The sequence below is a fragment of the Ambystoma mexicanum genome, chromosome 5p (genome assembly GCF_040938575.1).
Source record: "Ambystoma mexicanum isolate Mex_15411 chromosome 5p, UKY_AmexF1_1, whole genome shotgun sequence".
Taxonomy (NCBI): Eukaryota; Metazoa; Chordata; class Amphibia; order Caudata; family Ambystomatidae; genus Ambystoma; species Ambystoma mexicanum.
In genome coordinates this window covers 1,362,912,700-1,362,940,400 of record NC_090930.1, presented here as the reverse complement: position 1 = coordinate 1,362,940,400, position 27,701 = coordinate 1,362,912,700, and the positions used below count along the sequence as shown (strand labels likewise).

The following is a 27,701-nucleotide window of genomic DNA, read 5'->3' as shown; positions in this document are numbered from 1 at the left end:
AACTTGCCATATTCAATGGGAATTTTGGGCTGGTCATTCTGTCAGGATTAGTCAGGCGAGTACAAAGGCAGCGAATATGGCAAGGGAAATGTGCACTAAATCACACAGTGAATAGCTTCGAATTAAACTACGTGCACACAGGAACAACGACTCATGTATGCTAGAACCCAGGAGTGCAAATAGAGTGTGACAACAAAACCAATATATGAAAAAGGAATGTGGGGTAAGCACTTAAGACCTCCTTATAACTGAAAGGAAAGTCAGCAAACTCTTTACCCACTATGCTCTTACAGATACGGACAGCGCTAAACCCACGTAGCGGGCAAGCGAGGACAGATTCTGTGAACTGACACTCTGTAAAATACTGAATAAGGAACATTCAAACAGTACTCACGAGGACCGGAAAGACCACTAGAATGTCAGTAATTTCACGAACCCTGTAGATCAAACAGGAACCCAGAAGGCTGTAAAAGCAAAGGGTTAAATATAACAAAATACATAAAACCCTAGTCAGGGGCAAGTATGAATTGTGATGTTAACTTGTGAGGAAAACAAAAGGGGATACACACTGGAACATGTTACAACAACACCCACACCTAATATTCGATGGAAAGTAAATGCAGAAGTGCAATGGAAAATATGGAATGGAATCTGAATAAAGTAGGATCAGGAGCAGGGGAAACGCTATTACAAAAGGAAACCTTTCCCACCCAACCAAGGAAAAAAGGCAGTAAACAAATACTACTAAAGTAAGATTGATGCATCAAGCTTTTCAGTAACCAGGACAGCATAAAGAGACAGAACGCACCGGCAACCTGGGCTGCATCTAAGAGTTAAGCACAGAGAAAGGCTGTCTGCAGACAGAGGAAGACAGAAAGGGAAATTCAGAAAGCATAAATCAATTAGCACATTAATCCGAAATCCAGGACAGAGGAACAAGATACAGGAGCTAAGAACTGGGCACAAAAGCTAGGAACTGGAACTAGGTACAAGGCACAGAAACCAGGAACCAAGGAACAGGAGACTAGTCACAACAGGAACACTGCTACAATGACCAGCGCTGGACTGAAGTAAGACTGAGGCTTTTAAAGCTGCTTAACGAGCACACGCCTCAGGTGTGCTGATTGCTGCACCTGCAGCCACAGCTGTTACCTATCCTCCACCCAACCTTGTCCTGCAAGGGTGGAGGTGGAGCAGTGGGCCAGGCATTCTGGGAAGCATAGTCATTTGGTTAAAGAAGCATGCTGGCTGCCAGAAACCTGGAATGGATCCGGAAGGGAAGTAGCTTGGAAAATAGGGATTTAGCGCTCCCAATTCATCACAGCACTGTAGCATAAGGTTCGGAGGAAAGGTCCAGTAGGGAATAAACCCCAAATCATGCCCCCAAGTGGTGGGAACGGGAGCGAAGGGAGCGAGTCGTGACACAAACACAAAGCTCTTATTTGCAGTTCATGTTGGGTTAAATGTTTCACCTTAATAGGTTTTGGGTGATGTCTTCACCCCTGGATCTCCCTCATTCGGGCTCGACCCTCTTGACGGGTTCCCTACGGCCTTCAACTGTCTTCTTCTATGGTTCTCACAAAAGCCTGTTCAACAGTTTGCTGTGAACCTCCCTGTCTCTGGTTCACGTGATCAGGGTGATAATGGCTCACCCCCGGGTCCCCCTCTTCCGAGCGATGACCCTCCTGTGACAAGCGGGACAGTGTACATCTCCTGTTTTACAGCGTCTCTTGGTTTCTCCCTCAGGATTCCAAAATGACCAGCGGGACAGTGTACTTCTCCTGTCCTCTCCTTAGCGGGGTTCACTTCTCTTGGCTTTTCAATGTCTTTTCAAATAGTTCATAGTGGACATCCCTTGCTTTTGCCACACTGTTTCTTGGGACTTTAGAGTTTGCCCCCTTCTCGTTAGCACCCCTCTTCTTGCCAAATTCACATTCACTTTCACTTGTAATGCTCACGGGATTCACTTCCCCTTTTGATTTCACCATGCATGATTCACTTCCCGCTGCTTTCACACATTTTTAGATCGAAGTCTTTCGATGGTGCAATGTTTTTCCTAGACCTTTAGTATGACCACTTTGACTCCTTCTGGTGGCTCTCCTAGGGCCTTCTGGTTTTGGTATTTTTGCTCTGCAGCTGGTCTCCCCTTAATACTTTTACAATTCTTTCACAGTTCATTGAACTAGGATCAAACTTGCCACTTTTGCATTCCTCATTCAACACAGCCGGGCTCTTATCCGTTCTCCCCTCGACTCTCTGGCTGTGATGAACCGCTTGGCTTTCGGCTTTACTAGATTCAAGGCCGGTACCGCAGTAACAGGAGTTTCCCTCGCTCCTGCTTATCAGCGTCGACACGCTTCGTGTACCATTGACATCTGCTTTGTTCGTGATCTTAGGCTTTCCTCCACGAAGGTTCCACAGATCGGGATCGAAAAGGGGAAGGTCACCTCTCTCATCGCCGCCCTCTCGTTTCCCGCCGTCTTTCTCCTTCTCTTGAACTGCCGCGCTTGGTTTGCCGTCTCGTTGTGCCGTCTGCATGCTCGTACTGTGCTCTCTCACTCCACCTTATATCCATGTGGGGAAGCGAAAGGGCCGTCAGGTGTGTGTAGTTCTGATCAATTGCCTGACTCTGCCTGACCCTTGTATTTGGACATGTCAGTTAAGTGGCTCTGGTGTTAGTCTGTTTTCTGGTGTGTTGTGTGAAAGTATTCATATCGAAAAGGGGGGGCAGTGTTTTCAAATGGCTATGTGGTAGGATGGGGGAAAGGTGTCAAAAGAAGGGTATACCGAGGGGAACTGCTGAGCAGCCAGCAAGATGGCTGCTTAGTGCTTAAACTCTGTGTACAGCCTGATACTTTCTGATTGGTAGCTGCACCATCCACTCTCCTGTGACGGAATCCCCAGGGCCGGCACATCAGATTGTGGGAAACAAACTGTGCAAGATTCGTGGGAAACCAGAGGGTGGGCACGAGGCTGCGCTGTGCTATGGGGTTGTAGGAGAGGGCCTACTGCACCGCCACCCGAAGGGAGGTTGTCCCTGGCCTCAGCATCCGCTGAGCAAGCAGGAGGCATAGCTTGAGCCATCATGCTGTGGACCGAAGCAGAGGACACTCATGGCCACCACTTGAGCCCCTGCCCCCGTGGGGAGACTATGCCACTACGCTCCACATGGTGAGTCCCTGGCCTAGCAATTAGAGCACTGCCGCCCTGGGATCCCCCTGGGTGCACAGAGCACTAGATTGTCCTACACCCAGCATCTGGAGCCACAGCAGTGGGTAGCATGCTCTCCTGGGCCCCAAGCCCTGCGGCAACGCCAATAGCAAATCCGCTTGCCCTGAACCTGGGCACCTCAGCAAATCCTACGCCCTGAGGCCCAACACTGGGTCCTTCCTGTTCCTTCCCTCCGGCGCTGATATGAAGTGAGTGGACAGCCTCCTGGGTGTACCCTGGCCTGCAGTGATCCTCCAGTGATCCCCATGGACATCCTGCACCCTGTATCTGCAACATATTTTTGATCTGGCCTCTGGCACCTAGCTCACATGGTGGTGTGCCGGGTTGGGATGCCCCTTATGCCCCCTATGCCTGGTGAACTAAAACAATCCCCCAGCCGAGACCTCGACCCTTAAGGGTCTTGAGGGGGGGTCCAACATCTGAGGCCTTAACATTGAATGCCCATGTGAGGCTGTGAAAACGAACCTATGCTCCTGATACTCGGGCCCACCCATTGGCCGACACCAATCTTGACACCCACCAACTTTGGAGGAACCTGCATCCAAACGTGGATGCCGATATACGCCGAATAACTGCTAACATACAGCGGGGGCCCTCTGCTTACACTCCCGGAGCCTACCTACACACCAGTCCCCCTGCCAACCGCCATGACCAGGTGGATGGGCAGTGGGAAAGGAACAGGAGCTATGGACAAGTTTGCTAAGACGGCACCCCGTGAGAACCCCAGTACCTCAGCTGGTCCTCATCTGCACCAGTTGCAACCCAGCATCATCCCACCGTCGGATCTCCCTTATATGATGGAGGCCATGAGTAAGGGCTTCACAGCTGGCCACGAAATACTGGACAATATAACAGGTATTCATGAGATCACAGCTTGCCAAAGAGACGGTGAGCATCACTGAAGCAGAGACGAGGATCGGTGCGACAGAGGACACTGTGCAGGGTCTCCAAAATACGTTGGCAACCCTTGTAAAGGAAGTAAAGGCTGTGAGATCCAAATGTGATGACCTTGAATCACGTTCCAGAAGGAACAACATCTGCATTGTGGGGGAACCCGATAATGCAGTATCTGGTGGCATGGAGCAAGCCGTCAAAAACCTACTCAAAGATCTTCTTGATGCTCCCATGCTCGCCCCCTTCTTTGCTGTAGAGCGGGCCCACCGGACACTTGCCCCCAAGCCAAAACCGGGAGTCTTCCCCCGCCCTATCATTGTCAAAATCTTAAGCTTTCGCGACAGAGACCATATTCTATGCCTCGCCAGGGAAAAAAAGGAATTGCGCTTGGGCTCCTAGACAATTTGGATTTTCACAGACCTTTCAATGCTGGTTCACAACAAGAGACGTCAATTCATCAGTGTTAAAAAAATGGTCCAAGGCTGCGGTATCCAGTATGGAATGCTATTTCCTGGCCATTTGAGATTACAGTTCCATGAAAAAATGTACTTCTTTATGGTTCTGGTTGAGGCAGTTAAGTTCATAGAGGCCCAGATATTGCTACCAGACCATCAGGAAGCTAATGAGGATGATTGACTACTGATCAAAAGGAACTGACATGGTCCGCACTTCAGTCAACTATGATTCACTGATGAGTACATAGCATCGGACATATAACCTACCACTACCACTACCACGCGCACACCTTAATAAGTGATCCTGCAACAATGTCGTGTTACAGGCCAAAGTGACAGCAATCAGCCCCATAGAAGCTGCTCAACCAATGTTGGGTTGTGGTTATTTGTTGTGGCCATGTTGGGGTGGCCCACGGGATGGAGACGGGGAGGGAAGGAGCTTTACACTGCTAGGTTGGGGAGGGCAGTAAGGGTGGATGGGTGGGGACGGGGAATGGAGTTACTAGTGGTTCCCTTTAACGGTTCAAGCGCCTGTTTCGCTACAGGGTACATTCGAGTGAAAAGTGGGAAAAGGTCTTGGAAGCAGAGTACAGGGTTGTAACTAGATCAGTTTACAAGAATGCAGCTTGTAGCTGCCGGCCAGTGGGATGCCGTCCAAAAATGTCCATTCAGGGCAATGGAACTGAAAGTGATGTGCGAGGGATAGGGAAATTCACCAAATCAAACAAGATCATGACCTACGCTAATAGACACGGGATCAAGATTCTTCTCATACAAGAGACACATGCTAAGGAGGGTGCGCTCACGGGCATAGCGCCGACTTTGGGGGCAAACAGGTTTTTCACCTCATACTCAACCCAATCTAGGGGGGTTATGACACTAATTCACAAATCTGTGAAATTTGCCTTAAAAAAGAAATAACTGGATCCCGGGGGGCGCTACGTCATCCTAAACTGTTATATAGAATTACTATTGGTTAACACTTACTGTCCCAACATAGATTCTCCTGAATTCTTCAATGACATAGTAGCAATATTTACTGGTTACATTGGTGTCCCCATCATGTGGGGAGGAGACGTGAACTTAATCCTTGACCAAGCTATGGACAGGTTGGGCGTGGCCCCTAGACCACTATCACAGGCAGCCCGTCAACTCCTGGCCCACATGGAACACCTGGGACTGAGAGGCGTGTGGCGGCTACTTTATCCACAAGAGCGTCAGTACACATTCTATTCATCTGTGCATGACAGCTCATCACAAACAGACATGTACCTGACCTCTAGCTCACTGATCGGTAAAGTAGGGGAAACCGCAATACTACCTCTCACCCTCTCCGACCATTCCCCAGTAGTTTTGACTCTTAAAACTGACAGGCCTCCTATGTCGGCAGCACCTGGCGTTTCAAATCTGATGCTCTCAAAGATGTAATATTCAAGGCAGAAATCTGTGTAGATATAGAAACGTACTTTGCTTGTACTGAGGCGGGCACGACTTCCGCCGGGGTGCGATGGAAAGCCTTCAAGGTCTACATCCGTGGAATGTCAATCTCAAGGGAAGCGGGGGTACTAAAAACCATCATGAGCGGTCTCCAACGCTCCAAAACCAATGGCCCAGATACGCTCCGAGTTGGAATAATTCAAGGTGCACACCCTGAGGGAAGTACGCTACTACTTGTGTCCACAAGCAGCCAGGAAATACGGGGAAGGGGAAACGCCGGGCAGAACACTAGCTAGATTAGCCAAATCTGAGAGGGGCACCACCCAGGTGGAAGGCATTAAGGATATACAGGGTACTTTCCAATGGTCAGACAAGGAAATCCTTACAGTGCTCTCTGACTTTTATAGTTCCCTATATGCTTCAGGGCAGCAACAAGACCTTCACGACATACAATCCCTTCTAGAAGGTATCCTCCTGTCACAAGGAACGCCCAAACCAGAGAAAGTCTGGAAAACCCCCTGTTAATGGAAGAGCTTCTTACGGTAGTAACTGACCTGCCACAAGGCAATGCCCCTGGCCCAGATGGCCTCACGTCTGAATTCTACCAGGAACATGCAGCCCTACTAATCCCAGGCCTTCTTGAGGTATGGGTTGAGGCGCTCCACGACTCCATTCTGCCTACACCCCCCTGCGTGATGCCACTATAACTATCCTCCTCAAACCTGACAAGCCAAGCAACAAATGCTGGTCCTACAGAGCCCTTTCCCTCATGACTGTGGACACTAAAATCTATGCCAAAACCCTTGCAAATAGACTCCTTCCACTGATGCCCCATATACACAGTGACCAGGGGGCTTTGTCCCCGGAAGATCGACATCATTGAATGTTAGGTATATGTTTGTTGTGATGGCAAAAATCGACCCGGCGGCTGAGGCGGTGGCCGTGACACTAGATGCCCAGAAGTCATTTTACATGGTTTTATGGGAATATTTATGGGTGGTCTTCGAAAAGTTGGGTATCGGTCCTGAAATGCTTTGCAGTATTAAACTCCTATATACATGCCCCACAGCCGTAGTCCTAGTGAGCTCTCAGACATCTGAACCATTTGGACTGGGCAGAGACACACGGCAGGGCTGCCCGCTCTCTCTGATCCTCTTTGCCCTGGCCATCGAACCAATGGCAGACATGATCCACGCTGGGCACAGACATCGGGGAATCCATCTGAGTGGCACACCCGTGATAGTCTATACGCTGATGATGTCCGGCTATATGTAATCTGGATCCCCTCCTCTGCAACATAATTCACTTGGGGGGGCTTCTACGGTTTCACTATATACTATACCAAATCAGAGATGTTGCCACTCACCAGTGGCACAAAGCAACCCAGAGGGATATATCCTCTCTGCTAGTCCCCTCTGGAGATTCGATACCTTGGATTTAGGGTGTCGGGGTGAACCCCTCCCTCCAGAAGGAAAACTACTGTGCAATAGAGGACTACATAGCGGGCAAGCTGGCCAGATTGTGAGCTCTTCTGTGCATGATGACTGGCAAGCTCGGCTTAATTAAAATGATTTTAGTCCCAAAACTCTTATACATATTTGCCAACGTCCCGGTTTGGCCGGGCAGGCCCTTTTTCACCAGATTCCATGGACTTTGTGCGCAGGTCCTATGGCATTCTGGTGCGGTCCGTAAGAAATGGTTAGACATGACCCTGCCATAGGACAAGGGGGGATTCACTGCCCACAGCCTCAAACTGTACTGGATAGCTGCACAGGCCCAGCACGCCTGTCATTGGTACGAGGACAACTCGCAACCGCCCCATGTCAAACTTGAGGAACTGGCGGACAATAGACCAGATCTCAGGACGCTGTTCTTTGACAGCAAACACCAAGACGACTGCTCATTCGATCCAGTCTCCTCCACACTTTGGGCCTGGCTCTGAGGTATATTCCTACTATAAATGGCTACCGTTGTGGAGATTCCCCGGGCTCAATCCCACTTGGGCTACCTCACTGATCACACGCTGGGAACGACTCTGCTACAGAGAACTTGCTGCCCTGTTTCCGGATGGGAAATTCATTACTCCACAAACATGGCGGCACAAACACACTGGCTCAGGAATAGCACTCATGTAATACTACAGGTTACGTTCGGCAGTCCAGACACTGTGGCCATGCTACCCGCTGGAACCCCCAGAAACCAAGAAGGTTGTGCACATTGCCAACTCCAGTGGTGCCCGCAGAACACTTTTGACACTATACAAAATGCTTCTAAACAAACAACCCCTTCCGATCCCGAATGCACGCAATAGGTGGTCTGAGAACATGGGGGAGGCCCTATCTGATGCCCAATGGAAACTTATGTGTGCACACACCAAGCAGGTTTCTCTGAATTTTAGATTCCGGTGCATGCAGTACAAATTGTTGAATAGACTGTAACACATACCCCAAAAACTTAGGACTTCCTGAGACACAGTAACCCTTTGTCCTAGATGCTGGACCGGCCCGGCTGACCACATACGCATATTTTGGACTTGTGCTCATCTCAACTCATTCTGGAACAATGTATTGAAAACCCTCTCAGACATTGTTGACACCCCTCTCGAGGGCTCCCCCTGGAAGTCCTATTTGGCATATGGAATAATCTACTGAACATAAGACTCTGTACATTCATAAATATAGGTTGCATGATCGCCAAGAGATGCATAGTTCAGGGATGGAAACAGACAGCACCACCAAACACCAAAACCTGGTTAGCTGCATTGACCTGGGCCCAGAGTTGCGAGGAGATGTATATTAACTCGCTATCCCCCACATCTTGCCCCAGCAACGTATTGTCAGAGTTTCAAACCTACCTGTCCACCCTCTCCCCTGATGTTTTACTATGTAATCAAATACAAGGTATAACTACTTGTTAAGAATCCCCTATTTGAAAAGGCATGTATGCACATCAATCACCTCAAGTCTGGTATATACTGTAAGTTGTTGTTGTATCCATGTATCTGTACCTATCCTGGAGCTGGGTGTAACCCATTGTACTCTGTTAATTTTGCCAATAAACAAAACATTTTTAAAAAAAGTGGGGGATACCGCATCTCACCTGTCGGTTTCCCACTCCCACTCCTCGAGGTCCCCCCATCAAGGTGATCCTCCCTCACTGGTTCACCCCCAGGAACTCGCTCGAATAACGATGACTGTGTCCTGGCCACCTGGATGACAGATCCCCAGGGACTAGCTAGGGAGACACCTTGAGGTTTCTCACACTAGGTGGAAATGGAAATTGGGGATTTCGATATCTACAGGCTTGTGGCAACGGAGCTGGGAATGAGCAACTATAACCAAGCCTGTTGCCTAAAATATATCATGACTCATTTGATATGTGCTGCACGGTTGTAACAGCATAGGTGATCTGTGGCACATGTTGTGAAAATGTCCAAGTGATACAAATGTATTGTAAAGAAATATTAGCAAGAATTAAAGTCATCCTGGGTATGCAGCTCTGTTAGGGAGAATTCTCATAAATGGTAAATTTCCCTTACCTACTGAGTCCCCCAGCAGCTTTGCTGGATTTGTAGGATTTATTTTATTCACCTGGTAAGAGTGTGAGCCTTTTTTCCCACTCTTACATGTGTTTTGCTATGTGTATTTCTACTTTCTGTGTGATCTTGAGCACTGGAGCCTCACCTACTCCATGTGCACCACTTTTTGTGTGTGTTACACAGCACCTTCAGTGCAGTGACACAGGGGTTGTCTTTGAGACTCCCCCTTGACTCCATTTTTCTGGGGCTGACTACTGTCCCCCAGAAACAGGTAAAGTTGCCTTTAACTTTATATAGTCACTTTAAACCACAGACCCAGTACACCCTATTTTACATGGAGTATTGGACAGGGTTAACTCTTATCCCATTTTGTCTGTACCTCTTGGAGCCTTGTTTCGCTCCCTTAACATTAAGACTTGGCTGGTGGCAGTGGTATCTACCCTAACCTTTCTACCGCGATTATCTTATATAAACGTGGTAATGTTTTAGGCTATTATATTAGCCTCGAACAAAACCCGCTTGACCAAATGTATTTTATTTTGGTTCCGGCTGGGTTTTTTCGCCATTTCTTTTTGTTAAAGTCTTTCTCGTGTTTTACTCAGCGCCAAACCGGGGATGACTCCTTTGTTCGCTGTCTTTTCACGGGCTTCTGCGCAGGAGCCCTCATTAAGGCGCCTGATAGTTTAGGTAGGCAGGATGTGAGGGAGGGATCTTCGGACCCCTGCCATGGGTTCCCTTTGTAACCCAAGTCGCACTCTTCTCTGATTGGCTAAGGGGACTGGCCTTGCTAGGCCAGCCACCCTGCTGTGTGATTGACAGCCAGGCTGTATGAATGGGGGAAACTGCATAAAAAGCAGGTCTCTGGGACTGGAAAGACAGAGTCGCCACTGGAACGAAAGAACCAACGAGGAACTGGAAGAAGAGGACCCCTACAACAACTGAACCGCCCGGTGAAGCCTTGTTGCAGGTCCCAATCTCCAAATCCGACGACAGAGAAGGTACTCCAGGAAACATCTTCCCTTGAGCTGGTGGGACCAACCAGTTCGCCCAAACTACAAGCCAGGACACCTCCTCTGGTCGAATTCGCTGTACAGAGCTACAGTGGGCCGGATAGTCAGGAAGGTCGGACGTTGCTTAGGTTTTAAGGTGCACACCTAACTTCTATTTTTGCCTAGCAGACACAAATCACCTACATTTGATTTTTGACTAGCAGACACAAATACCTAAATTCAATTCTTGACTAGCAGACACAAAACACCTGCATTTGATTTTTGACTAGCAAACACAAAACACCTACATTCTATTTTTGACTAGCAGACACAAATCACCTACATTCGATTCTTGACTAGCAGACACAAAACACCTAAATGTGATGTTTAACTAACAGACGCAAAACACCTAAATGCAATTTTTGACTAGCAGACACAAAACAGTGCAAGATGACAGCACACCTAAATCAGATTTTAAGACAAGGGTAATGCAGTACAGCAGTGCAGTAGTGGAGGCAGTGGGAATGGGAGCACCGGGAGGGTAGCTTAAGGAACTCATGGTGGCAACAGTAAAGACAGACAAGTGATCACAGTTCAAGGGTGTTTTTAAACTGTAAATGCAGGGTGGAAAAACTCCTAACATAAACCTAAATCTAAGATGGGAGCAAGCTTCGACCATCAAAGAAAAAATAAGGCAATCATTGTGGCGTCTTGTCAAAGTAAAAAGGCCTATACTCAAAAAACCTATTGCCAAATCCTTACAACTAATTACAGAAAGAGTGTGGGTTAGGGGTTTCAATAAAGAAAGAAGTGTTCACAAATAATAGGCGAGGATGTGATTGCCAGGGGTTTCCGCTCGCCACGTTTTCATAACGGGACAAGGTGGGTGTCCCGAGCACAGCAGACACTTGAGCTTTTCCAGCACGAGCTGACAGTTCCGTTCCAGCTGTCAGGTTCTTCGATGGTTAAGTCTCTTTTTCAATAAAAAAAGTCTCTTGCCATCGAGGGCCTGATATTTTCAACTAACAAACACAGAGTTCTGTTCCACGTATGACTTTGGGTGACGGTCTCAGCCCTAGCGCAGACCTCTCACAGTCGTACTTGACAACTCAATTAAACAGTTCCCTTTTTAATGAACTTTGGGTGGTGACTTTCCACCCCGGGATCTGCCCCCTCTCGGGTTCGGACCCTTTTTCCAATTTCCAGCCTCCCTCCTTCGTGTTCACTCTTTTCAACTTTTGTAAAACAGTTCACTGTGGATATCCCTCAGCCGTGTTCACTCCTGTCAACAGTGTTCATGGCACTTTAGATTGTCATCCCTTGTTAGAATCCCTCCGCCAGGTTCACTCCTGCCAACCTTTACAACGCACTGATGGTGTACTTCTCATACAGTGCAGGATTAGTTTCCTTTAGTTTCCCAATCATCTGTCGGTCAAAGACTTTCGACTGTACAGAGGATTTGACAAGACCCCCGTATTACCACTTTTACCCCTTCTGCCTTTTGCTAAGGCCTTCTGGTTATTGTAGTTCAACAGCAGGGTAATTGCCTAGAGTTTCTCGAGTGAACACCCACGTGGTGTTTGATTCTGCTAGGCTGGCTTTCCACTTTTCTTATATCAACAGTTCTTTGTTTATTCAAAGTTCAATTAGCCGCTTGCTATTTTCGTTCAGCACAGTTCGGTTTCTTTATCGGCCCTCCCCTCGACTCACCGGCTGTGATTAACTGCTTTGCTTTCTTGTCTGTAGAGTCAAGGCTGGTCCATTGGGCCATGCGTCTCTCCTCGGCTTGGCTGTCAGCGGTGGAGGCGCCCGTGTACCGTTGACATCTGCTGCAACACATGCTGGCTATTGTCCGCGATCTTACGTTTCCTTCTGTTGAGGCTTCACAAGTCTCTGTCGATAAGGGCAAGATCTCTTCTCTCCTTGGTATCCTCTCGACTTGCGCCGCCTTTCTCCTCCTCTTGAACTGCCGTGCTGAGTTAGCTCTCATGTTGTGAGGTCTGCCTTGCAGGTCCTGTGCTCTCGTGCTCCACCTTTTATCCCTGTGGGGAAGGGAAAGGGCCGTCAGGTGTGTGTGATTCTGATCAATTGCCTGACTTTGCCTGACCCTTGTGTTGGGACATATGAGGTAAACGGCTCTGGTGTTAGTCCGTTGTCTTTTGTGTTGTGCAAAAGTGTTCTTGTCGGAAACGTGGTGGCAGTGTTTTGGAATATCCTACGTGGTAGGATGGGGAAAAGGTCTTTAAAGAAGGGGGATACTGCGTCTCACCCGTCGGTGTCCCACTTCCCAAGGACCACTCATCCAGGTGATCCTCCCACACTGGTTCACCCCCAGGAACTGAATCCAAAAGCGTTGGCCGTGTCTTGCTCACCTGGATCACTGATCCCCGGGGACTAGATAGAGAGACACCCTCAGGTTTCTCACAGTAAAAAAAAGTAAAATGTTTTGGCTTGTAGTGAAGAGAGAAATGTAAGCTGTGGTAGAATGGTGACAGTGTCAGGAGTGGCACAGGCACAGAAGCAAAGGGGGACGGGCCAGGCAACAGAGCAGTCAACACTCACATAATGTCAGGAGGGGGGATCCCATAGGCCGGCGGTGCAAGGATGATTTACCTATCATCATGACGAATTTTATCAGCTAGAGAAAGATGTGGGGCCCAGATCCCAGCCAAGCCACGCAGGCACAGCAGACATGGCCTTAGTGTGGGTCTTGGAGGGGGGGCCTGGCATTCGCCTGCTGGCTTGCGTGATTGGACCTAATTAGCCAAAGGCAGGCCAATCACAGGAATAAATGGCAGGGCTGCCGATGCACAACTCGTGTGCTGATACTGTCGCCATGTTGAAGAGGTGTGGAGGTCCAGATGGGCAAAGGCCAATGTGTATTAGCAGCCACGATCAGGCCCCCATGCACACAAACACACTTGCTGCAAAAACTTTTTTTTGCTTTTTCTTTTTCTTTTTTTTCCCCTCATCTCTCTTTTCGGCACAAATAGAACGTTGCAGTATATTTGCAAAAAGCCCTTCAGGGCTTACCTGCATGTAGGAATTGATGCTCTGGCAGCCTCGTAGAGCGGAGGCTCGATGTCGGTGGTGTTGGCAAGGAATGAGGCAGGAAGAAGGGTGAACATGTAGATTAGATTGTGTGAATGTAATTACTATTTATTTGCTAAACATTTGATCAGTAATGTTCTGTATTAGGGGTGTATGAACATTTTGTAAAAACATATTTTTCTATTTGCTTTTATTATGTCAAAAATCACACTTCAGTCTAACCACGATGCTATCTACAAACACTGATGAATGTACTCTCTTCCAATCCTTGTGCACATACCTGTTCATGTGCTTTCCTGTGTTTATTTTACAGATGAAGGACGGTCTGAGAGCTTGTCATTTTCCCACACTGGCACAGCCAGCCAAACATTACTAGGTCATTCTTCCCCACTAACCAAAAAGAAAAAGAAGGACATGATGGAGATCTTGGAAGAAGAGGCCCACGAACTGCTTTGCCATTTCAACCACCGCAACCTTGATGCTCTTCTTAAGGTTACTAGAAATTCTCTAGAGGCAATTCGGAAACGGATTCACGCTTCATCCATGATTACCTTTTTAGGTAAATTGTCACTTAAAAATGTGTAAAGGTGTTTTAATATGTCTGATATGTAGTCTAAACCTATACATTAATTAACATTGTCTATCCTTATTCATTGCCCCAAAGACAGCTACGTGATCTGTACCACAAATCATGGTAACATTAAAAGCACTTTTGGATATCCAAAACATGTGACTACAGTTTAATGGGATGTACTGTATGGAAATGTATATGGGATGTGATTTTTCCCTTTATATCGGTCAGATAGCACAGCGAGCTGAGCGCTAATTTCTGACATCTTTGCGCAGCCTGCTAATGCAGGTTTGAATCCCGGCAGGGCCAACTCAAATAAACCTTCCATCCTTCCAAGGTCGATAAATTGAGTACCACGCAATACCACGCTGTGGGATAATAATATCAACTGTATCTCATTGCTTAGCGCTATATAAAACTAGATATTATTATTATTATAATACAACCCCAATTTAGACTGCGTTGTTAACTTTGATTTTCCACAGATAGAAAAATAAATCATGACCAACAGCATGCCTGGTAAATCAATCATGACATGACTACATCAGCTGTATTAAAACGTGTTGCAAAGTTAGGGTGTGATTATCTGCTTTATAACCCTCAAAAGCCACGATAGAGTACAGTTAGGCAGAAACCTGTGCAGTTCCCTTAGGGAACACTGCAAAAGATTTAGGACTGCAGGTGTTAGCAGTAAACCCACTTGGTAGCAGTCTGTACCACCCAGATGTACCTGGTAGCTGTGGCTGAGCAGTCAGACTTCCCTCAAGAAGAGTTAGGCAGTATGCAAAGTATACACAATAGGCACTCAGATACAATAATACAAAAAAACACTGACCAGAGCTTTGGTATCAAAGTATATAATTATTTATTTAAAAACACACTGTTTGAAACACTCCAGCACTCTTATTGTAAAACACTCTAAACACAGTTACTATTATAATATATACAACCCTTATTCCTTATCAGATAAGTCTTAGTAAAACACCACTTATTTTCATACAGAGGTGAGCGCTTAACTATATATGGCACTCCAATAAGTTTATGAAAAAGGGAGGGAAAAAGACAGAATATGAAAAGATACACCAAGATTTTGGAACACTATTAGCAAGGCAGAAGAGCAAAAGTCACTTGTGAGCTATAGTCCATAGGCTGGGCCCACTCTTAGAGAGAGCAGAGCACAAATGCGCCCAGGATCACACGGTTACACTAGGCTTAGAAAGTCTTGCAGAGAGTTCGGAAAGAGTTTAGAGAGGCTCAGAAAAGTTTAGCCAGGGTGTCCCAGGCTAACGCAGGTTCGAAAGCCGGGGGCTAAATCTACCCTGTACAGTCGGTGGCAAGGGAAGCCAGGCGGGACACGGTACCTTAAGTGGGAAGGATCCTCCAGCAGTGGCAGTTGTTCCTGGCAGTGGGTGCAAGACTCGTCGTCGTCCAGGGGAAGAGAAGATCTCGACTTGGAGGAAAGATGAAGGTCGTTGCACTACCAGGGAAGAAACCAGCCGCGGAGTTTTCCGGTTAAAGGTAGTACCCTTTAATTCGCGGTCGTGGTAAAACGTGGTATCCCGGTTGCCGGGGTGCTTGGCACAGGCAAGGCGGCCACGAGATACATCGTGAAGGCGAAAAGACGTTGAAACTGGGTATCCCCACCAGTCAAAGGAATAAGACTCTCCGGCGGGAGATCTCCTCTGTCGTCGGGAAAAGTGGTGAGACGGTCCAGCAGGGCTCCACCGGTGGTGTCGTCGTGGCAGGTCGGCTCAGCTTCTCCCTCGTCGGATTCTTAGGTCCTGTGGCGACTTCTGAAGTTCCAGTCCCCAAAGCCCTGCTTTTATGCAGAAAACCCCCATCCACTCAGCCTAGCTGTCACTCAAACATGCTAAGTGTTGAGCCGGCCGGCTCACCGCTTGGGCCAATCAGGACGGAGTGCAACTTGAGTTTCCTAGGCAACTCAGTCCAGGGTGCCTAAATCCCCCTCCACCCCTCCTAAGTACCCCAGACAGAGTGGCACCACTTTGGAGGGCTTCTGTAGAGAAGCCCGCCAAAAAGTGGAACAAAGGGCTCAACTTGGGTTGGAGTCACAGAAGAGAACACAAACGCCATTTTAGAGCCGAGTTTTGGCAAAAAATACCAACCGGAGAATTAATATTAATTAAATAAACCGGCAGTATGTTCGAGGCTATCGTAATTAAATAAATAAAGATAGTAGCCTCGAACAATGGGAAAATCCCATAGAGAAATATTCGCGGTTGAATATAAAAAGTAGTATCCACTGCCACCAGCCAAAACTCGATCAGGGGGGACGGAGACGTGCCCTCTCGACTAACAGACCCCGGGGCAATTGAATTGCCCCAGCCAGTACGTCCACAATATGATGGTTTGTACTGCTTCTGTTCAGAATTTAAGACTAGTAAAGTCAATGGTGACTTTACATGCCCTGGGAGACAGTAATCAGTCCCAGGGTATGGAGTCTATACTTGGGGGTCACTATGACACCCCTGTGTTACTGCACTGAGGGTGCTGTGTAACACACATCACAAAAACACATGAAGCCCTATGGGGTAAAAGACTCCATAGCCCATTAAACACATCTAGATTCAAAGAAACACACTCAAACCATGCCCAAGAGTGAGGGTAAAAGAGTCTCACTCTTGGCAGGAGAAAAAAATAAACCCCAAAAATCCTGCAAAGCTGCTGTGGGACTCACTAGGTTAGGAAATTCAGCCTAAACAGTGAATTCTCCCTAACAAGTACAAGTAAATATTTATGTATCCTTGTCTTTGCTGATTATTATTTTAAAAAATCCTAGAACTTACATTTAGGTTCCAGGAAGATCAGTCAACACCTACGCCTACCTCTCCCCCAGGTACACATGGCAGAGCAGTCAAGACCATACTCTCAATAGGGTACCAATGTGGGAAAAAGTTCCAGGGTAACATGCAATCACAAACAATAAGAGAAGATCCACACAGACTATATAGCAAAACAAACTCCTTATACAGGGTTTTATCAGAAATTAAAATGCTTTATGTTACAAGTGAGTAATGTTTTAGGTAAAGAGTCTTCGCTTTGGTGACTTACAATTCAATGGTGTAGCCATGAGCCCCTAAAATAGAGTTTAGGTTTAGGGTTCTTGGGGGGGGGGGGGGACAATGCTTTCAAATGGTACACATTCAATAATAAAGTGCTTCAGTAATGGTAAAGCAGAGCTGGCAAACTTTTGCACAGAGCACACATTTGCATCTGTCTTAGCCTGTGCCGACTGGTTTTCTATGGTCCAATGTCATTTAATGTGACAAAACTAAGTAGAAAACATTGTACTTCAAGTTAGAAGGCACTATAAAAGATGTGGTTTAGCATAGGATGTGCAGAGTATACATGCAGTGCCCTCTGCCTCGGAGGATCCAGAAGGGCCCTGGGCGATGCCACTGGAGTGTAGAAAGAACAACCAGAGGCTGGGGTAGGGTGCAGCTACTAAGATTGTACCCTCCATGTCAGTGGCTACAGCTGTGCAGCCAGTGGTCCAGAGCAAGATATGCTATTGTCTTGGACAGCCGTCTTGGACAATCTACCTATTGTCAGTCATTTGCAGTAGAGGTTCGGTGCCTGACACAAAAGGGCAGTGCAGGGGCCAGGAAGTGCTGTAATATGGAGCCAAGAATCCTGGAGGGTAATTCAGCTGTGCTTACCAAGTAAAGGGCAGGGAGCACCGGTGTGGTGGCCTCTCGCCATGTGGAATAAACAGAGAGCAGCAGTACTTTGCTGTTGGATTAAAGATCAGTTGCAGATGTAGAGCCTTCATCTTCTGTGAGTACGCCCCTCTTCCAACTGCTTTGGCCAAAGTCTCTGCGTTTCACAAAGGTATGATGCAGATATTTCTATCTGTCTACAATTGATAGGGGTGGGATGCACATGAAAAGTTCAAGAGTTCAGTCATGAGTCAATAAAACCGCATTTAGAGTTAGGATTATTGAAGAAAACTCAATGCTTTCCAATGGTACCAATTAAATGGTAATGTTCTGTAGTTATGGTAAAACTGAGCTGACAAGCGTAAGGCAGAGTACACAGGTGCAGTTCTGCAAAGCCTGCACCTAATGATTATTTAATGTGACAAAAACAAGAAGAATGCCTTGCTCTTTAAGGCCAAAGCTGTTAAAGATGTGGTTTAGTATAGGCTGTGCAAAGTATGCAGGCAGTACCACCCTGCCTATGACATTGTACAAAGACCCCAAGCAATGTCAAAGGAATGTAAAAGGAACAACCAGAGGCTCAGGAGACACATAGTTTGAGTTATATTGCCGGGGTGTCCTGGATGAAGACTCACTGGGAAACAGAAGTCATTAACCAATATGGAAAATAGAAAATGTCAGAGGGCTTCCTGAGAGTCTTTCATACTAACACTGATGATGCATAGCACTGAGATGTATGATTTCAACATTCACTCTAATTTGGTGAAATGGTAGGGTCACATTCTTGTTTGAATATAGTTAAGTAGCACAGTAGGAATTCTTTATGCTTTTGTCAGTAGAGGGCCCACTATACATGACACCCAGTGAAATGATGAAGTCATTTAAGTCCCCCTGCCGTCCTCTATTTTTCAATTTCTCAGATGTTGCAGATAAACTGGGTTTCGTAGCACCTGCTATACTAGCATTTTTAAATATCTTGTCAACGCTTTTTCAAGGAGAAAGTGAGCCCCAAGTTTTATTGTTTAAGTGACAAAATTGTCTAAATTAGATAATACTAAACATGTAAAAGATTCGCTTTTTGAGGATAACACTCATACAAAGAACTCATGATAATTAGTGGATTATTATTAGAATGATTGAATTATTCGAATTATTAGTAATTCATCTTCAGTGACTGTTGTCATTATTGATGTTTGGAAAAGCACAGTTTCTGTATGATTTGTAGTACTGGGCCTCAATTATGTGAACCTATGGATTGTGTTGTGCTTTAACTTGCTTAGCACATTTCATCAATGGATGAATTAGTTTCTTGCAAACAGGACAAAAACCATCTGTATGCCACCTTCAACTCAACCCAGCACATTGGATGTCTAACAGCGATCAAGACATTCAGACCCACTATTAAATATTGACATAGCTCCTCGCCTGGACATCACCAGCACATAAGGATTTCCTAGTTACAGCTGCACACATCCCACTCAACTTGTTTATAGGCAACACCCATGCTAAACAAATCGCCACCTGAACCTGGAAAGAATTGTATCGCTAATGTTGATTATTCCTAGCCATGACAGCGAGTCAGGATTCTATTAAAGGCACAGAGGCGAGTATAATGCAAAATTACTCTTTATTCTTGCACCACAGCAGTAAGAACAGACATAAGACAAATTACATATCCCTCCATCCTCCTTTTCCCTTGCTCCTAGATGGCCTAATTTCCTATAAATGCCTCCAAGAAACACAGTTTGTCTACTTTTCTTCTATGCAGCGCCATCAACAGTCCTGCAAGGATCCCTGTGGGAGAAACAGCAGTACTGCTAGTGCTGACCATAACCAATGGAGAAATCAGAAGATCTGGTACCACCGTCAGTAGAATGTCTGCCATGGGTAGTAGCCCTCTGACAATGTTAGAGAAGGAAAAAGGGAGGGATAATACCCACCTCCATGCCATTAATACAATCCCAACTCTGTCACAGGCCTGGCATAATCAACATTTGATGGCATGGCACAGAGGCTTCCTAGTATGCACTTTGGAAGCTTCTCCGATACAGCTCTGTATGCATGCACAATAGTGCAAGTAAAAGCGATTCAGTGTGCATACATTAGCCCAGTCCACTGCACTGAGAATATCCTCCAGTCTACCCCATGTCCCAAAAGCATTGAAGGCCCTAGCCCCTTCAAGCAGAATGTGCCCCAAAATAGGATATGTCAATACATGTCTGACCCAAAATCCAACACACTCATCTCACCTAGCGTAGGAGATGGCACTGGACTAAAAGGTTTAGCATATTAAATAAAATGTTAGTTCACGGCACCCTGAACCTAAGAACTCTTTTACTTCATAAATGCAGAGACACCTGGCCACCAACAACTGGGAAAAATCAGGGACAGAAGGAAAGGAGATAACTTTTGAACCTGACTTAGTCATGTGGTGAACATGGAAACTCACCCCCTCTGGATAATAGTACCTCCTAAAAAGGTGTAATGTCCTAATGTCCCCCACCTTCATGAAACAGAGCAGACATATTAGCATAACCAACTTGTTATAAAGGGCCTGTAATGTGTAATAAATCAGGAGTAAGACTTGGACACAGACACACTGTAATGGTTGTTATTGACTTTTATTAAAAAGAAGGGCTGCAGAAAGACCTCTCTCGCGCTAACACCATCAGGGGTTTCCATGCCTAAATGAAACTAAAGGATGGCGGTGTGAGAATGTCCCAAAAGAATAACGAGTTCCCCATCCTGTGTCCAAAGTCCTATCCTGACACAAACTAAACCTAAGAAAAAGTGAATAGGGATACTCTTCCAACTGACCATCTGGAGTTTTCTTTAATGTTCCAACATAAAGTTCCAAAATGGTGCACAAATGAACAAATGATCAAAGTTCCATAAACTCCCACAGTTCTCCAAGGGAGGGCTTTTCTTTCTCCTATGGAGATCTTAAGCCACTTCATTGGTTGCAAACAATACAGATAGCTGATCCTTGTTCTTCCTTTTTACTTCCCTTTGTGCACTCCTTCCGCCTTAGGTTGTACATATACCACAACTTGTTTTTCCCAATTGTGTTTACTCACTAGTATACACTTCAAGTGATGTCTCTTTTTGTTAAATCTTTCGTAGGGACTTCCTTCCCCAAGTTGTTTTTACACTTAAGGGTTCTTATGCTTTCCCTTAAGTTACTTAACACATTTCTATTTCTCCACAACTCTTTTCTTCAGCAACATACAGTTATTCAAAGTAGGAAGTATGCCTCCCTTCCCATGGATCTCACACAATCAAGGGTCGTTCTTCTTTTCCTTGACCCATTAGCAACATACAGGAAAGCTCTCCAAGGTTTCACAGCTCTCAGAGCAGTGGGAGAAGTTCTTCCTTTCCCTCAGGTTTTCAACTTCTCTTCAGGTCTTTACCATGGTTATTTTCCTTGGCAAAGGATGACTTTCCAATTAAGGGGCTATGACCACCTTCCCTTGCATCACACATTCAAGGGTTCTTCCTCACCCCTTAACTTATTCCAGAGTTCACTGTTCATTACAGTTCTTGCGCAGCTATTCCACTCAGAGGGATATGTTTCCCTTCCCCTTGATTTCACACTCTTTAAATGCGGCTTGCCAGACTCACATTCACTTTGGCATGGTTAGTTCTCCTGCCAGCACTTCACAATATTTACACATTCAGTTTTGGGCCTGGTTTACTCTCCAGCAAGGACTTTACAATATGTGCTTCACATTCAGTTTGTTTCAACACATATGTGACAGAAGGCTATTTTATTTTACAAAGTTATTCCTAACACTAGGTCCCTAATAAAAAACCTAAGCACTGTTATCATAACTCCCCTTGCATCCCACAGTCCTGACACTGTACAGAGCAAAGGGAGCTTTTTTAATAGAGTTCTATGTGACAAGTAGGACATAGAAATCTCTTTTTATAAAACCTTGTGTTTTTTTGATTTGTAATTTAATAAGCCACACGGCTGGGAGGCGAAAACATTAAAATACAGATATCGACCCCCAAATGTGTGCACTTTGTTTTAGCTAATAGGAAAGTGGTTTAGAGAGGATAGGGACAGGTTCGCAACATCCCCTTGCAGTCGGCACATCAGCACCCACCAGGGCTAAGCACCCACGGGTATTAGATTGTCAACACATAGGGCGAAAAAGGTTTTTTATTAGGGACCTAGTGTTAGGAATAACTTTGTAAAATAAAATAGCCTTCTGTCACATATGTGTTGAAATACTGAGGTATAGATAGGAGGCGTACACCTATCGACTCCATTTCTGTAGTTACTTCACATTCAGTTTGGCCTAGTCTACTCTCCTGCCAGGACTTCACAACAAGGTACTTCTGCTTTCAGATGCAGGTCTCCAGACTCGCATTCACAATGTTTCATACATATATTTTGGTGCAGGTCCCAAACTCGCACAGTGCCTTTCACAACGTAGATGGGTATCCGACTTGCACACTTTACTAGGCAATAGCCTTGTCCATGCCCTTCTCATCAACTGGGTCAATGGGCCTCATTACGCGGTAGGAGGTAGCCATGGTGCTATTAGCACCATGTCTACGCCCTTACCGCATTCCGGGTCTGGTTTCCCGAAATAGGGACTTACCGGGTCATTCCAACCTTGGAGGACCCGGTAAGTCCGCATTCCGGGAACCATTCCCCATTCCTATTCGAGCCCCCATAGGGCTCAATGGGAATGGGGATGGAGCTAATAACGGTACCGCAATTTGCAGTACCATTATTTGCTCTGGAGTCCCATAACGGGTCCCGTCCTTAACACCTGGCCAGACCAGGCATTAAGGAAGGCACCCGCTAAGGGACCCCGTAGTAGGGCAGTAAGGGATTACCGGCATCGGTGACCTTACCGGTAATCCCTTACATCCTACCGCGTAATGAAGCCTAATGACTCTCCACCTCCTCGTTCGTTACTTTCATTCTTTATCACAGGGCTTTCCGGCCACTTTAGCAGACTCATTAACTTCCTCCACGGTGAGCAGCATTCGCCCTGAAGCGAACGTCCCGCTTTTCCTTTTTGGGCTCACCAGTTTGTTTTGGCTGCTCCAATGTGCTTTGCATTGTACCGCAGTTGCTGCGGCTTTGCCGGCAGCTCTGAACAGAGCTCTGCCCCTTCTCGACTGGTGTACTGCGTCTCCTGACAGCCTCACGCTGCCCTCAACCTCACCACCGAAGACCGCTGGCTTCTCAACTTCATCTGGACAGTGTTTGCAGCAGCCCTCTAGTGTCGGGCAGCACTCCACTTGCTTTCCAGCTTCCAACCAGCTTTTTGTGTAGTGAGGTACTCTCTGCAGCGTCTCTCTCCTTGCAGCTTCCTCTATTCGTACAGCGGACGGGTATTTAACTGCTTAAGTGTGGATGATGAGGTATCACTACTTTCCCAGTGCGGGGGATGAGATAGCTCATCCTCCGCACTGTTTACCTTTGGTGGGGCGGATCACCCCCCTGTTGCTCCTGCGGTATCCCTGATCCGCAGGCAGTGAAGGGGGGGGTCTTCCCCATCCGTGCCTGGGGGTCAGGTTGCTGCCGTGAGGGTCGGGTTGCTGCCGTGAGGACGTCGGCACACGCTTCGTGTGCCGACATCATCAGGAAATGAAATTTACATGCTGAAGCCTTTTGGCTTCAGCATCTAATTTTGTCAGCCACGCTTTTGCGTGCTGCTCAGGTATTTTTTGCCCGATTTCCTTGAGTGATGGCTTGTTGGAAAGGGGTGCGTTTCGGTGGTTTTACTGGTGGCAAATGTCTGAAAATAGAGTTTTTTTCCGCTACATTTTGCACTTTGCTGGGTCTTGCGGGTAATACTTTCTAGGGTGATTTGTGAAAGTCACACCTCTTTGGATTCCCACTGGTGTCTTTCTTTTCAGAAATGCTTGGGGTTCCTCTTTTCCTTAGTGGCTGTGACACCCCAGGGTCAAATCTGTGGGTTGTCCACAAAACCAAATACCGTAAAAATGTTGTGTTCCAAGGCCCTTTGGTATACCAGTGGTGTAGCCTTTTCCCTTTGCGCCCAGGTAAGTGCACCCCCACATGTGAGGTATTGTTTTTTTGTCAGGGCACCTGTGGGAAGGTGGGACATGTGGTGTTGCCGGCACGTTTCAGTGATTTCCTGATGGCAAAATTGTATTTTTCCCCCAACATTTTGGACTTTGCCAGGCCTTGTGGGTAATAAATCCTTGGGCGATTCGCGAAAGTCAGATCTCTTTGAATTCCCACAGGGGTCTTCTTTTCAGAAATGTATGGGGTTCTGTTTCCCTTAGTGGCTGTGGCGCCCCAGGGCCAAATCTGTGGGATGTCCACACATCTGTCTAAAAGAAAATTGCATTGTGAAACCTATGCCTTTTCCCCTTATACAGGACTCTCGGACTTAGGTGTGTTTTCTCCAGTATCTAAACCACGTGAAAGTAGTACCATTCTGCGGCCTTACACCTAGCAAACTCTCTTCCACTGTCTGAGCGCATGTTGTCTTGTCCAATTGTCTAATCTCTCTCTGTCTTGCGCCCCTCACTGCGTCCTTCCCTAGTTTCCCTCCCCTTCCCTTCCCCTTCTAACCTCTCCCCACTTACTCTATGGTGCTCTCTGTCTCTCCTATCTATTCCAACAGCTTCTCTATCGACTATCCTGCTCTCCTCACTAAATCTGGTAGGAAGAAGTTTAAAAAGGACATCCTGGTCTCCAACCCAGGCCTCCCTATCGCTGACACCGGTGTCTAGTCAAAGGATCGAATCTAAAGGGTCGACAGGTCAAAGGATCGACACCAAAGGGGCGACCAGGCAAAGGATACATTTTTAAAAAAAATTATATATAGTTTTTTAGGGTTTCGTTTAGGGAAAAAAGTAGTTTTTAGCAAAAAAAAGGGGGTTGGGGGGACCCATACCAGTGGCTCCTCTAGGCAAACCCTCACCGACTTCCTTTTTGTTGTTCCCTTACCAGACCTATGGACTCTAAATATGGTCTCTGTGCTCTCGCCCTTCTCTTCCTCTCCCATTAATGATGGCACCCGGTGGGAGGCCCTCCTGGCCTTCTTCCACTCCTCTAAGGTCATCATTAATGTTTACTGGAATGGTATTTTCAAGGAAGGCAAAGTTTGACATATTGCCACTCTTAACTCTCGCTCAGCTGTCAAACACTCATTTGACATCTCCTGGAGGAACTTGACCTCGATGTCCTCGGTCTCACCGAGACATTGTTCACCGCCAGCTCTGTCACAAGCTTTGACACTCTCCTCCCTGATGGCTATAAGATCCTCTCCGCGCCTAGATCCAACCGTTCTTGAGGGGTGAAGCCGTGATCTTCCCTGAGTGGATTCATGCCTCTGTCATTCCTACGCAGGCCTACTCCTTTTTCGAAAGCCACCTGGTCAGATCTCCTCCTTCCTCTCTGAGTGGGCGGACCTCTCCTCTTCCCTCCTGGTCTCAACCACTCAACTCCTTGGAGACTTCAACATCCACCTGGATGCTTCCTGTCCCTCCACTGGACTCTTTCGTGACCTCTGTGACTCTCTTTCTCTTTCTCTTTTTCTTTCTCTTTCTCTTTCTCTTTCTCTTTCTCTTTCTCTTTCTCTTCCTCTTTCTCTTTCTCTTTCTCTTTCTCTCTCTCTTTCTCTTTCTCTCCCTCTCTCTCTCTCTCTCTATTCTCCCCTCTGGCCCGACTCACTCTGCAGGGCACACTCTGGATGTTCTGATCTCTTAAGACCTTCCCCTTTCGATCCCTCTCGCCACTCCTCTCTCCTGGAGTGATCATTTTCTCCTTTCCTCCTATCTCACCCTCTCTACCCCTCAGACCAAACCAACTCCAGCACTGCCACTTACCTTCTCGGTTATCCGACCCATGAAGCGTGTGTCAGTTGAGGCTTTCGCCACCACTTTTTCACCCCTCCCCTCTTGGCTGACTCACACCCTGACAGAGCCCTTTCCATACTCCACTCTGCTATATCTGATACTCTCGATGTTCTTGCCCCTGCCATGGGGATCCTCTTGAAGCCCAAAGCGAAGTGCAACTCTTGGTACGACTCAGACCTCGTCAGCCTTAAACGCAAGTGCAGGGTGGCTGAGAGGAAATGGTGTGCTTCTGCTACATCCACTTACAAACTGGTCTGCTGCCTGCTCCAAAGGCAATACCGACTCTGTCTGCACCAGGAAGCGAGCCCACATCCAAGCCCGCATCTCCGTGGCATCTTAACAACTCGGCCGAACTCTTTAAAATGTGCATGGAGCTGACTAATCCTACTGCAGTCTCTACCTCTCCTGTGCCCTCCCAGACCATCTGCACGGGCCTAGCTTCTCATTTCATCTCTAAAACTCAGGACATCCTGTCCTCTCTCTCTTACTCTCCCCCTACTGCCTCTACTCCCTTATCTTCCTCTGGCCCTTCTTCGGCCACCTCTCCTCCCTCCTTCTCTGCCTTTCCCCTGTTCTCCGCAGACAAGGTTTCTAGACAAGTCCGATCTATGAAAGTCTCGTCAAAACAGGTTCACCCCTTTTCCTCCAAAACCATCAAGGACCACATTGACACCCTGGCTCCTGCTCTGGCTGATTTCTGCAACCACTCCTTCTTCCCCTCCCCCCTGAAGCACTCCCTTGTGCACCATCTTCTTCAGAAACCATCTGCCGACCCTTCCTGCCCGGCTAACTATCATCCAATCTCCACTATACCTTCCTGGGCAAACTCCTGAAAAAGCTGGCCATCTCCCAGCTTAAACTTCACTCTGAATCTGTTGGTTGTCTCCATGACCATCAATCTGGCTTTAGAGCTGCCAGAAGCACGGAAACTGCTCTCCTGAACATCCGTGAAGACCTGCTCTCCAACCTCGATTCCAACACCCCCTGCATCCTCATCTTACTTTTTTTTTTTTAAAACAATTTTTATTATTTAAAAAAACAAACAACATTACAACCTTTGTGGACCTCCATAGTCCGTATCACATGTCATATTACACACAAATATTTACTGTCCACCCCCCTCCCTCCCTCTAAACACTAGCCGTCACATCTGTGCCATTTACATAAGTGTCTACGGGGATCTCAGTGCTCCTTGGCACATCCGAGTCTTCCGTTTCGTGGTTATCCTGGTGAGGGTTCGCCATTGAGGTCACCAGTTGCCTCCAGGCTATCAGGGGGCCTACTGCCTCCGCTCCTCCCCTGGTAACCGCTTCAAACCATACCACAGTTTCTGCCTCAGCCCATCTTAAAAGGTCCGCCCACCAAATCTCCACCCTCGGCCTGTGGGCCGCCTTCCACCTCATTGCGATTCTGCGCTTGGCCAGAACATAGGCTAGATCTTTCATTTTACTTATATGTTTTGAAGTACATGGCCTGGGAAAACTCCCAAGCATGCATGCCCAAGCAAGCCTCACATCCAGCTCCACACCCCCGCCAGCCATTCTCATCCTTAATTCTTCCCAGAATTTCCGTATCTCAGGGCAGGCCCAGAACATATGCAGCAACCCTGCCTCCACCTCCCCGCACTTGGGGCATTTCTGTATAGCCGAGCCTCCAAACCTGGCTATCCTTTCAGGGGTCAAATAGGCTCTATGTATAATGTACAGCTGGATCTGCTGGAGCCTCGCGTTCCGGGACACCTTCTTGTGGTACCTTTGGGCTCTTTCCCACTGTCCCTCTGTCATGGGTTCTCCCACCTCCTCCTCCCAAGCCTTCCTTAGTTGGGGCAACTCCTTCTCTGTCTTCGTTCTTAGGAGTTCGTATATCCATGATATTTCGTAACCTCCCTCAGAGATGTCATACATCATTTCTAAAGTGGCATCAGGTTCTTCCATTAACACTGTCTCAGGCCACCTCTCCCTCACCCGCTTGATAAGTCTGGTATAAGTAATATATTGG

At 47.0% G+C, this 27,701-nt stretch overlaps 1 protein-coding gene across 1 annotated transcript in view; it reads left to right on the top strand.

Moving 5' to 3' along the window:
- DNAH5 (dynein axonemal heavy chain 5) overlaps positions 1-27,701 on the top strand; it is a 4,235,244-nt gene that overhangs the window by 1,188,805 nt on the left and 3,018,738 nt on the right. Inside the window, exon 19 of the mRNA XM_069613779.1 lies at positions 13,909-14,154. Within this exon, the coding sequence (XP_069469880.1) occupies positions 13,909-14,154 (246 nt within the window). The remainder of the gene's footprint in view (positions 1-13,908; positions 14,155-27,701) is intronic.